Source organism: Medicago truncatula, chromosome 5 (genome assembly GCF_003473485.1).
Source record: "Medicago truncatula cultivar Jemalong A17 chromosome 5, MtrunA17r5.0-ANR, whole genome shotgun sequence".
NCBI lineage: Eukaryota > Viridiplantae > Streptophyta > Magnoliopsida > Fabales > Fabaceae > Medicago > Medicago truncatula.
Genome location: NC_053046.1, coordinates 13,275,045 through 13,288,161, shown reverse-complemented (window position 1 = coordinate 13,288,161; position 13,117 = coordinate 13,275,045). Strand labels below are relative to the sequence as shown.

The 13,117-nt window shown below is 31.2% G+C and overlaps 2 protein-coding genes across 2 annotated transcripts; one reads left to right on the top strand and one right to left on the bottom strand.

Annotated features, from left to right (window-relative positions):
• Positions 1-413: 413 nt before the first annotated feature.
• LOC11405461 (probable mannitol dehydrogenase) lies at positions 414-4,570 on the top strand. The gene is made up of 5 exons (XM_003612924.4): positions 414-511; positions 3,275-3,388; positions 3,487-4,000; positions 4,084-4,237; positions 4,311-4,570. Exons 1-5 carry the CDS (start codon positions 414-416, stop codon positions 4,514-4,516), a joined length of 1,086 nt encoding a protein of 361 aa, XP_003612972.2. The 3' UTR covers positions 4,517-4,570.
• Positions 4,571-5,974: 1,404 nt separating this feature from the next.
• Positions 5,975-12,042, bottom strand: LOC11405460 (rhamnogalacturonate lyase B). Its single transcript, XM_003612923.4, has 17 exons — positions 11,849-12,042; positions 11,601-11,721; positions 10,342-10,408; positions 9,935-10,056; positions 9,776-9,811; positions 9,531-9,650; positions 9,298-9,417; positions 8,954-9,089; positions 8,650-8,826; positions 8,204-8,359; positions 8,008-8,114; positions 7,824-7,908; positions 7,597-7,738; positions 7,203-7,362; positions 6,969-7,085; positions 6,759-6,882; positions 5,975-6,445 (listed from the first exon to the last, which is right to left on the bottom strand). The coding sequence occupies exons 2-17, from the start codon at positions 11,702-11,704 to the stop codon at positions 6,194-6,196; spliced, it is 2,025 nt and encodes a 674-aa protein (XP_003612971.3). The 5' UTR covers positions 11,705-11,721; positions 11,849-12,042; the 3' UTR covers positions 5,975-6,193.
• Positions 12,043-13,117: the final 1,075 nt, after the last annotated feature.

Here is a 13,117-nt window from a genome sequence, read left to right as displayed (position 1 = left end):
TCATTGGAGTGGAATGACATGGATGCCATGTTGGAGAACGGATTCTCCCTAAAGAACATTGGAGGACACTGATATGAGGACCCACTTAAAATAAATTAAAAACAAACATTATATTTTTGCATTAGAGTAAAACTACATGGTTGTTCTTGAATGATCCCATGAGACAATGATGGACCCACCAAAATATTTGAAAAACATAAATTTTGTTCTAATATGACAATAAGACTAACATTGATTGGGTTGTGTCTTGACATTTCACACAACCCATTGACTAAGTCATCCCCTCATACATCAAAAGTAACACACATGGCTATCACATTGCCACATACACTCTTGTTATAATAACTTGTGGATTTAGGCCCTTCCCATTACATGATAGATAGACACATCCTTTCACTTTCTCTGCAACTGAAATGGCTTTACAACCAGAGATGGAGCATCCTAAAAAGGCTTTCGGATGGGCAGCTAGGGACTCATCTGGAGTCCTGTCTCCATTCAAATTCTCTAGAAGGTACCTATACACATGACACATGTATTCATTCACCATTTGTTTCTGTTTTCAAGTAGTCCTTTCCTTGTTATAACCATAAAAAGTTTATCAACAAGGTTTCCTTAATTTTACCTTCATCAAGCATGGGTGATGGGTGATACACTCATACTTTTACCTCATGGTATTTGAGTTAATTTTAATATATCCCCTATATATTTTATTTAAACATTGTAATTTAAAGATTTTTTTTCTTTTATACCTTCATCGCATACAATTTTAAAATTAAAGATAATTTTGATCCATACCATTTGGGTAAATTTTTATTTACTCCCCTTGCTACAATACAAATTCTGTAAAATCATATTTCACTAAGGTTTAAAAGTAAATAATCTTTTAATTACAAAATTGGCATCTAAATTTCTTTTACGGATGGCAAACTGGAATTTGCTCCATTAACATGGGACAAAAGTACCTCTAACCTTGCTATTTTTGTCAAAAATGATATTTTTATATGTCTATGGAGTAATTTGAACACCATCGTTTGATACATATACAAATACCCCACATCTATTTAAAAAAAAATAAAAAAATAAAATACCCCACATCTTGTTTGTTTGTTTATTTTTCTTGGAGCCGATCCGTGTACATTACAATAGTATACTTTTTTCTCCCAGAAAGAATAAAAATAATTTAACTACACTTTTTTTTGAAGGACAATTAACTTCACTTGAAATTGTCTAAAAAAGTTTGTTTCGCATCCATAAAAAGATGAGAAATGATATTTGGATGAGTATTATGTAACTATTTTGTGACAACTTTTTTTTATCATATTTATATTATATTATATTTTTATTTTCTCTCTATTGTTTTAGTTTTTGTGTCAATAGTGTCAATATCTACTTTTCTCTGTAAATTTATGGTTATCCCAAAAGTTGTTTCATAAACGAATTGTTCAAATAACACACCTCTAAAAAGATATCAAATTTTTGTTTTAGTCCCTCTAAAATTTTCCTTCGACTTTCAGTCCTATAAAATTTTCAATCATTTTTTTGGTCCCTATCTTTTTTATAAAGGAAAAACAAAACATATTATGAATGATGACATGTGATGTCAAATGTTGATTTTATTTTCCTATATTATAAAGGCTTAAAAGTGGTCCCTGTAAGTTCGCGCATTTTTTGTTTTCGTCCCTATAAGTTTTTTTCCCTAAAATAAACCCTGCATCTTCTTAACCTTTGGAAAATGGTCATTGTCGTCAGCTTCTGTCAACAAAAACGCCATTGTGGCTAACGGAGCACATGTGGCAGGTCATGAGTTGGCATGAGAGATGATTAGTTGTGTAAAGACAGGGACTAAAATAAAAAACGTAAAATCATAATTTCAGATTTAAAATCAAGATCTTATTCTTCTTCCCTCATTGTCTTCTTCATCTTCATCACCATATTCATAACTCATCAACACCAAACCCAGGAAAAGAAAGAAAAAACAAACAGATTTTTTTTAAACAAAACTAATAATCATCAATCAACAACAACAAGACCCACTCTTCATCAACACATTAAAACAACACAAACTCTCTTCATCAATTACATAAAAACACAAAATTACACAATTCAAACACATGTTCAAATTACACAGTTGAAAATGGCTCTGCTTTCTCTCCCTTTGTCACAATGAAACAACATTTTCTCTTCACCTTCTCCATAGAAGATGTATCAAACCCAACAACAACCTCAATCTCCTTCCTTTCTCTGACCCGCGTTTGAAAACGCCGCATCTTTTTCATTGTGACCAGAATTGAGAAATTGATTCAAAGATCGTGGATTCTACAATTTCACAATTAATAGGAATGATTAGAACTAATTTCACCCAATAAAATGATTATGTGATAGATTCGTTACTAGTTTGATATTTCAAAAGGATGAGTCATGGATCACTCAGATTACTGTTGTTGCTTGTTTGTCTCTTGCTACTAAAATGGAAGAAACACATGTGTCACTTCTTTTGGATTTTCAAGTATGTGTATGTTGAAATGCCTCTTACCACAATCTGGCGTTTTCAACATATGAAAATTTGAGAAATTAGGGTTTGAATTTGAATGTGAGTGAGAAAAGATGAAAGGGGATCTGACTATTTATGTATGGTAATTGGTAGCAATCTCGAAGAATAAGAGGGAATTGTGGAAAAAAAGAGGGATGAAAAAGATGTATTCTTGCCTTTATTATCTACAAACTTTATGAATGAATTTGCAATCAATTGCAACAAACATCACTAAATTAATCAAACTTAAGTAGCATACAATGTTTCAACTTAACATTACAATCAAAACATACAATATGATTGAGTAATGGAATTAGAATAAATTGTTGAAGGATTTGGATTTTGGTTCAAGGTCGCAAGGTATGGGATAAATTGGGGAAAGTTTGAGAGGAAGAAGACTGAAATTTGAGAGGAAGAAGAAGATTGAACGTTTTTTTAATTTCATCCCTGTGTCAATTTACGTTTTTTATTTTAGTCCCTGTATTTTAACAACTTATCATCTCTCATGCCATCTCATCAAATGTGCCAACTCATGAACTGCCACGTGTACTCGGTTAGCCACCATGGCGTTTTTGTTGACAGAAGCTGACGGCAAGGACTATTTTCAAAAGGTTTAAAAGATACAGGGTTCATTTAAAAAAAAAAAAATTACAGAGACGAAAACAAAAAATGGACGAACTTACAGGGACCTTTGACATATTTAAGCCTACTATAAAATTACATAATGTTGCTGTTGCTTTTCAGGGAAACGGGAGAAAAAGATGTGGCATTCAAAGTACTATATTGTGGTATATGTCATTCGGATCTCCACATGCTGAAGAACGAGTGGGGTAGTTCTATTTACCCTTTAGTTCCCGGGTACTCTTAACATCATAAAACAAACTAAATTTTATTTTTCAATTATTTAAACAAAACTCCTTCACAAAATAATCTTTTCCTTTCTCTATTTTGTAAAGGCATGAAGTTTCTGGTGAAGTGACAAAGGTTGGAAGCATGGTGACAAAGTTCAAAGTTGGAGACAAGGTAGGTGTAGGGTGCATGGTTGGATCCTGCCACTCATGTCAAAGTTGTGGTGATGATCTCGAGAATTATTGCTCAAAGATGATCCTCACATATGGCGCCAAGAATATTGATGGAACAATCACATATGGAGGCTACTCTGATACCATGGTTGCCCACGAACACTTCGTGATCCGTATTCCTGATGCCTTACCACTTGATGCCGCTGCTCCTCTTCTTTGTGCGGGGATCACAGTATATAGCCCTTTGAAATATTTTGGACTTAACAAGCCTGGTTTACATGTGGGTGTGGTTGGTCTTGGTGGATTAGGTCATATGGCTGTGAAATTTACCAAAGCTTTTGGTGCTAATGTAACAGTGATAAGCACTTCTCCTAACAAAAAGAAGGAAGCCATTGAACACTTAGGAGCTGACTCATTTGTGGTTAGCCACGAACAAGACCAAATGCAGGTGCGTACCAATAGCTCGCTTTTAATAACTAATCTATATATGAAATCAGTTATAAACTTCTAACACTGTTCATTATGTTATAGGCTGTAATGGGCACCTTTGATGGTATTATTGACACTGTTTCAGCACTCCATCCACTAATGCCCTTGATGGGTTTATTGAAGAATCATGGTAAACTTGTTATGGTTGGAGCTCCAGAGAAGCCTTTGGAGCTTCCTGCATTTTCTTTAATTGGAGGTAAGCATATAGAAAACAATGTCATTATACCCTTTATTTTAAGAAAGTTGTTAATTCTTCAAAATGCTGGCAGGGAGAAAGATAATTGGTGGGAGTATGATTGGAGGGATAAAGGAGACACAAGAAATGATTGATTTTGCAGCCAAACATGATGTGAAACCTGATATTGAGGTTATTCCAATAGATTATGTGAATAGTGCAATGGATCGTCTACTCAAAGCTGATGTGAAATATCGCTTTGTTATTGACATTGGAAACACGTTGAAAGCAAGCTCTTGACCTAACGAACCTGTTTAGAAAATATAATTCTGTTTGCTAAAAAAAAATAAAAAATATTTTTGAATAAAAAAATAATAATTCTATTTTGACCCTTTTACATTATATATACTCTTTACTACTCATTTCATTTTTCTTTTATTTATCTACTTTTTTTATTATTATCTTGTACAGAACGAAAATATTTTATTTGTATATTGCTATCTTGTTGAGAACGAAGTAATAATATTAAATTTGTATCCACAAGTATTGTTGTTAATTTTTATTTAGTAATTTCATCGTTATAAATGATGTATAAAATTTGGGGGTTGCACAAGGCAAATAGTTTAATTTGATAACATTAACTAATAGAAAAAGTGTAGTCAAAGTTGGTTTTATAAATTTAATGTGGAGAATGATTAAGTTCACTAAATCCTCTAATGCTTGTTATATGATAATTTGCACCTCTTTCTTATCATTCTTTCCATAGTCTAACGATAAATTAACAAAGTAGTTTAAATCAATCTCTTGACTTAGAACTCTCCCCTAAAGTCACAATCCCTTAATCTCTTAAGTGAATTAAAAAATGTTGGAGGTTTTAGTCGTTCGTTAATCTATAAATCATAACTTAAGAGTTGTCTATCTATAGCTTAACCAGTTAAGTTAATCAGATTACCTAGGTCACATTCAAAGGCTATGACTAGTTGTTATTCAATGTCTATGATCAATTCATACAGTTAAGAAGCTAGGGCTAGTAGTTAATCATAAACATATATAAGGCATTACATTCAAGGAAATCTGAACAAGACTAGATCTTCAATGATATTCAAGAATGTCCATACAAATTACATGGTCATATAGCTTACAAAAGATTCATCGCAGGCTTAACCACAAGGAAATTAGTTACTCATAACTAATAGAAAAGAAGGATTCATTACATAGATTGGAAGTGGGACTATGAGTTTTGATGGTCTCCCACCGGTTCTCTAGTTCTTCCGCTTCAAAAACACCTTTTTCTCTTCAAAATTTTGAACCCTTGGCTCCGAAACACATATGGCTTATATAGAATTAGAAACAAGAATTTAAATAAGCTTGTTTTTGTTTGAAATCGATTCATAAGTTCGACTCGTTCAAATTGATATTTTCATATATACTTGTAGAATGCAATAAATGCATCAATATTTTAATATTTCTACACTATTATAAAACAAAAAGCGACAATGAAAATAACAAAGAACAAAGAGAACCGAATGAAAAATAAAGATAAAAAATTATGATCAAAATTTTGTGCAATTTTACCCAAGTTTGTCAAGTCCATCCAACCGAACTCTGTATCATTTCAATTTTATTGAAATTCAAGTTTTTAACGAGATCAACTCTAAATTGATACATATACTTGTTTATGAAACCGTACGATTTTCACAAGTTAACTCACAATTTTAACAACTTTGTTGCGATTGATAATAATAACATAATGAAATATAAGCACAAAACTAAAAACATCAATTTTATTCTTTAATACGTATATGTACACAATACAACTAATAACAGACTTTTGATTATATACAATGACCAGCTTTATTATTTTCCTAAAATCTATGCTTTCTAGCAAATTATTCCATAATTTAAATAAGAGAAGATAATTTATTCCTAGTCAAGCAGTCACACTTCCAAGTAAATTTTCCTTCAATACTGCAAGAATCACACTTTCAACTTGGTTGTTGGAGGACTCTCTAACCGGATATAATCATATAGAACTCCTTGCCAAAATGAGTCAAATCTTGATTGTCTCAAAAATACTGTATTTTTTCCTTTTACCAAATGAATACTAGGTACTTCTATGGTAAACAACCAATATAATCCATGGATTCCATGCCTTGGTATGGCATTATCATCTCCTATTCTCTTTGTTGTGAAGTAGGGAGTATTGGCATTCATGTTATTGAACCAAACCTAATCACACATCATCCAAAAAAATACAAGTATATATTAATATTGTGAATATCAAATAACTTACATCGGTGTATACTTTATTGGTAAAACTTTCTTTGTGGCTTACATAGCACTCGACTATGTTTGCCACATAGACATACATGACTGACACGCATCTTAGAGAGGGATCAATTGCGCGTGATCATTTTCAAAAACAAAGATAACAAGATAATGAAATTATTTTAAAGGACCAAAAGCAAAAACTACCGTATTTCAAGGACTGAAAATATATTTAGGGTTAGATATTGTATTGAATAAAACATATTTAATGTACCTGCACTTCAGCATTAGAGGCACTTGCTAGGGCAAGTTGTAATGTGTAGTTTCCACTTATTACAGCACCATGTTCAAATATAATCTTCCATGTGGTTGCTTGAAATTTATTATTTCCTGTGCTCCTGCATATATAATTGAAGTTTAGACCAATAAATGGAACTTAAACAAGACAATTATTATAACAACAAATCAACAGAAAATTAATTACCTGGGAACATGAGCATAAAACCAATCCTTTCGATAGTTACTAACACCAACTGTGTAAACAAGATCCTGAGTTGGATATAAATCGCTGTAACGGCTCCATATTCCATATTGCCTAAACCTATCATAGAATATATATTTCATCGAGTTAGGGGAAAGTGAAATAAGCTTATAATTTGGGACAGAGGTAGTAGATGCAAAGCGAGTCAAATTATTCGATAATGGTTTAGAGACTAACTGGTCTGGGATGTCATTCGTGAATAATCTGTTCAAGAGGTTAGAGTAAGGCTTTGGTACAAAAAATTCTCCAGCTGAGCGATCTGGAATGCCAATTTCCCATACAGTTGGGCCATTTCTTGGAGGATTATAAACAAGCGAATTCAAGTTGATGGTGCCTCCTACATATATACACATTATTACAAAGTCATTTTCTAATGCAATATAGTTATAATTACTTTGGGTAAGAACCAAAAACAGTCACAATATAAATTTTCTAACTTCATTAGAGATGTAATTAGTTAGTAAATTAATAACTAACTAATCATAACAAACTATTAACTAACATATTAACTAATCACGTCTTTAATAATAATTTTTCGGTGACTTATTGGAAATTTATTTGCAAAATTTACCTGGTTTAATTGTAATTGGAGAATTATATTTGTAATCTCCAATGTAGCCAGGAACCCATGCAAACAAGTTGTATGACCCAGGTACAATGTTTTTTATAACAAAGTTTCCGTTTTGGTCTGCTCTAATCCAAAATTGATATCCCTGTGAATTTGTATATAATTCAAAACTTTTTTAGTTACATACATATAAATATTTCTTCAAAGTTTAAATCAAATTTCAAATTTACCTTGCTTTCTCTCTGCCATGATCCTGCATCCCCAGGCAAAGCTAGACCAATGTATGCATTCTTAGCATTTTGAGATTTGCCGCCCCTAATGAATATGGTAAAGCAAGAAATTCAGCTCACATCGAGTGTGTGTGTGTGTGTGTGTATAGTTCATTTTACATAAACAAAATTCGTTAATGTTTACCCGTCTTGGACTTGTAAATGTCCGGTTAGGGTTCCACGTTGATTAGGTGGAATGAAATCTTTTGATTGAATAAAATTATAAGGCCAACTTTTGAGTTCATTCGATAGCTGATTAATCAAAGAACAATTAAGTATGTCATTGCATACTAAGAAATGGAAACAAATAAATCATAGATGATTGTAAGAGAAATATTGACCTTTTGTTTAGCATCTGACCATAGAGATTTAAATTGATCTTTACTTGGAGCAGAATTCAAGTAAACAAAGATAGGCCCGAAAACCTTTTTATGAGTCTCTCCTTGTTGAAATTGGATGGCTACGTCTTTACCAGCATAGTGGGTGCTTACAAACATCTACACACACATAATTGCATTTTTTTTTTTTAACTTTTATAATACATTCTCAAATTTTTATTTTATCGGTTAAATTGGAAACATGAAAAACCAAAAATAAACGGGCGATAAGTAAGAGTCAAATTTGAGTGCGACTTTTTAGACCCTTCTTTGATACAAAAAAAGTCTTCAATTTATCGGAATATATCTATTGATTAGTTTATTTAGTTTTATTAAAGTCTATCGAAATCTATCTTCCGATCAACTTTTTTTATTTCCTTTCGAGATTGAGCAACATGTGTTGAACTTACAGAGAGGCAAATTGGGCCAACATGAGATGTGAGATCTTGCTTAACGGGCCCACCATTACGGAACTCATTACTCGGTGTTATGATCCAAAAACCCACGGGTTTTTCAGAATCTGCGGTAATCCATCCATTAACTTGATTGTATTGATTCTCAACGGAGTATTGATATTTATCATCAACCTAAGTGCAACACAAACCATTCATAAATTTATTCCCATGCTTTTTAAAATCGAATTTATAACTATGTACCAAATTGAGTAGAAATGGCACCCAAAAATAAAGCATAAACCTATTTATTTATGGTTACCTCTCCCTTAAATTGTGGATTAGATGGACGTGTTAAGAGAACAGCTTCAGGATAAGCCAGTTTTTGACCATCATCTCTATCTTTCATTGATGCCATTCTTCTTTGCCTAATATCTGATATGGCCATATAGTTGAAGCTACATGCATCATTGGTTCTTCATTAGTTAAGCATATATTGTGTTTTTTTATCTCTCTTTCAAAATGTTAACCTTCTTATTCAAAAAAACCTAAAACTTAAGAGTTCAATAGGTTTCACTTGTATAACAAGAGCTAATATTTGGTTTTAAAAAATAAAAAGAAATTATTTTCTTTCATTGAACACTTTTTGATACTCAAGTTAGTTACCTGGCTTCCTTAGGTTTAAAAACGGTCCTTATTTGATCAACTTTAATAGCAGGGAATCCTTTTGGTCGTTCAAATACCACGTAAGTGTAAAATCCAGAATCGCCTTTTCTCACTATATACCTATAAAAATATATTTTTTCAAACAAAGAATTATTATTAATCATCAAAACCAAGAAACATGTTCATAATTAAATTTCACAAACAGTGCCAAATAATTGGGACTAGGATTTCACCTTTGGTCTATGTTTATAGGGACACTTGAGACACCCATAGAAGAACTCCATGCCCTTAAAAATGAAACCTCCACTATATGCTCGTTTTGTGTTACGACTGAGAAACTTGTCCCATGAACTCTGCAATGGTAATTTCAATTATAAATTAGTCTCTTCTATTAAGTTTGTTATAAATTTAAAACATCATTAGTGTATCAAATTATCAATAGAATAACATGCCAAACAATTAAATTATATCATTATACCTTTGAAATGTTTTGCCAAAAACAACGTCAAAGTACCTATTAATAATAACAAAGCATAATTGTGTCAATGTATCATATTTTTGTGTCATATATATTAATGGATGCTTGTAGAAATTAAGTCTCAAATTGAATAGAGTTTATTTAATAAGAAATAGATACCCTCTATCATCAGCTTCATTTCCAGCTTCAAGTACATTTTCCATTCCAGCATATGATATTCCTAAGACATACCCCCCTGGATTTGCCAAAGTAAGGGACATGATGCCATTGCTAATCACCACCTGAAAATCATTTAAGAGAATTAGAATAATAGTTTTTCCTTTTAGATCTTCTTTCGAATAATTTTTTTTAATGAACTATATTTGAATCGCAGTTCGAAGTCACAATTGTGGCTGCAAAGTAACAAATTTAAACGTTTCTACAACGACATTGCAAGTGCGATTGCGACCATGTTCGTTGGATTTTTCCAGCAATATAAAGATTTACAATGCAACCACATTAATATGTTTATAGTTAAAAATAACCAATCAAAATATTTCTTCACTAGTAGTTAGTATATAATTAACCTGCTGAGAATTTTGACGATTTATAGTGACTGAAGATTGAGCATTAGGCAATCCTCTTACGCTTCTTCTGCAAGTGGAAACAATGCAAGGAAAATGAGTAAAAATAAATTAAAAAAATGTAACAATAGGAAAGGGAGAAACAATAGGACAAATACACAAAAAGGACAATTTGAGCACCACAAAAATATTAGATATTTTAATTACGGGAAGGGTTCAATTTTCTTTTCTTATTAGTTGTAGGGAATGCTTCTTTTGCCTCCAATTTCCCTTTAAATAAAATACCCTTTTTAGCAACCTATATTGGAATATTGGAATCTAAGACAAACAGAGAGATCCACCCCTTGAAGTGACAGAATAACGATATTTGCACTTGGAAATATTCCTAGTACATATTTAATGACTTTATTTTTAAAGCAATAAAATAAAAGCTTTCTTTCTAAATTTATACAAACAGTTAAAATATATAACAAATTTAATACATAGTAATTTATTAATTTAAATTAATATAAGGACACATACACTCACCATTCTTATATTTGTTTAACTGCAATGATTTGACAAGTAAAATAGTTTTTATTTGAGTGAAATCAAATGAAATATCTCAATTATATATATGGACACACACTGTCAGATGGTGCAGGGGAATATTTGGATGAAAACTTGTTAACTAATAAATTTGTAAATTCATCACCACAAAAAAAAAAAAAAAATAGAAGATAAATAAAGGAATACAAGTGAAACGTTGCATGCAGGTGGAACCATAAAAAAATCTAAAATAAAGGACATGAAATTCTTAAGCTTAATTTTTTTTTCTTAGAAGACATGGGAAACCACCATATACTAATACCATGACTCTTCTATTTTATTGGATGTTCTTTCTCTCTTTATGCAATCCTTCTCTATTCTTGGAAGGAAGATAAATAAGTAACAATATAGCATTTTTAAATAAAGGTCAGCGGCTACAATCTGAACCGTAATGTAGTGGTTGTTGAAATTGAACCACAATCACGAATGAGGTTGTATCAACCACATTTGATTGTGATTCTCTACAATATCTAAAATCACGATGCCATCGCAATTGTTAGTGTGACCGTTTTTTAAAACTCTTAAGAGGAATGTCTTTCTTTTAAATGCTCTTACCTTTTGATTTTATCCGTCTCAATCAAAATGAAAGCAACATTGTTGTATAACTAAAGAAAGAAACAAGATCAAGCAAAATATGACAATTAAAAAAAGAAAGATTAAGAAATATGGAAAACCTGAATGAGATATATTCTAAATAGGAACCAAACGTGAAACAAAGTTGCAAAGCCATTATGTACCACCACAACAAGAGAACCCTTCCACTCATGTTCATCTTCATCTTTAAATAATATGAACCTGAAAATAATTTGAAAACTTCATTACAAAGAATGCCAACATAAATTTTGATACATAACTCTTCTATAATGGTAAAACATAAGTTATATATATATATATATATCCTGAAAGACACAAACTAAGAAACCTTGATAATGATCAACAAAGTTGTGATAAAACCAAGAATGAAATCAAGCTGATCAAGTTTATTTGCTAGCTATTGGAATTGTTTTTTTATATTCCTATGCAAATTGCAATGCATGCATTACTATGAATTTATGAAAGATAGAAATCTCTATAGAACCTCAATATATAAGCACATTTTCAAATCGAACACGTGCAAGCATTTACACTAGGCAAAGGGAATGACCTCATATATTATTATATAAAAAGACTAAGGTTCCATGACCAACTTTAGCAAAAAAATTATAAAGCTTTTTCATACATAGAAAAAAGTTTGACAACGACTATAATTAAACCTCTCAAAAAAAAACAACGACTATAATTAAGATTGGATCAAAGGTCGACTTTTTTTTTTTTTTTTGAATAAAGATCAAAGGTCGACTTAATAGTATTATCATTGATGATTGATATATATAGGGAAAAAGGTTTTTTTACTAATGAATGTTTTTCTGTAGTTTTACAAAGGACCGCAGAATCTGAGGCTTTGAATTAATTAATTTTGATAAACTTTTTCTATTTTGAATTTGAGAATTGGTTAATTTTTTAACTAAAGTAAATTAATGGTCATTTTACGACCATATGGAAGGACCCAAACCCACTTTAAGTAAAGTATGATAAAAAGTTGTTCATCTAGAGATAAAAATTGAGTTTTTTTGAGAGATTCGTTCTTTGTTAAAAATTCATTAACCACCTGAATTAAATCATTCGATTATCTATTTACCATAAGCATATTCTTATATTCTAATGTTTAATAAATTATCATATCTTATCTTAATTTAATGTTTAATAAATGATAAGTTAGTTAATCATGTCATCTCATCTTTCATATTAGTTAAATTATTAACATGAGTAACCTACTTAGGTTGGTCTGGTGATATTAACTTAGGACTTAGGAGTGTGCTCCTCGATCTCCGGCAGAGTCTATTATAACAAGATTATTTCTTCATTACCTTATGTAGAATATAAACATATTGAAAATAAATAACATTGTTATCAAAATAATGGTTAAGATATCTTATAATTGTGTTAAGATGTCATATTGAAAAATAATGGTTAAAACAACGACAAGGTAAGAAGTCACCGCTAAAAAAATCACGCAACTCTCCCCAAACGAGACTTGTCACCATATCAAAAACAATTGAGAAGTTTGCACCCCAATGACTTCTCACCTTGGAAAATTTAAGCTACAATTTTAGTATAATTAAAGTTAGGAATGGATATAATTAATTTAGAA

Coding starts and splice junctions, on each gene's coding strand:
- LOC11405461 (XM_003612924.4), top strand. CDS start 414: ATGGCTTTACAACCAGAGATGGAGCATCCTAAAAAGGCTTTCGGATGG. Junction 4,001..4,083: donor ACGAACAAGACCAAATGCAG/GTGCGTACCAAT, acceptor ATTATGTTATAG/GCTGTAATGGGCACCTTTGA. Junction 4,238..4,310: donor TGCATTTTCTTTAATTGGAG/GTAAGCATATAG, acceptor AAATGCTGGCAG/GGAGAAAGATAATTGGTGGG.
- LOC11405460 (XM_003612923.4), bottom strand. CDS start 11,704: ATGAAGATGAACATGAGTGGAAGGGTTCTCTTGTTGTGGTGGTACATA. Junction 10,409..11,600: donor TTAGAATATATCTCATTCAG/GTTTTCCATATT, acceptor TTCCACTTGCAG/AAGAAGCGTAAGAGGATTGC. Junction 8,360..8,649: donor TTGGCCCAATTTGCCTCTCT/GTAAGTTCAACA, acceptor ATGTGTGTGTAG/ATGTTTGTAAGCACCCACTA.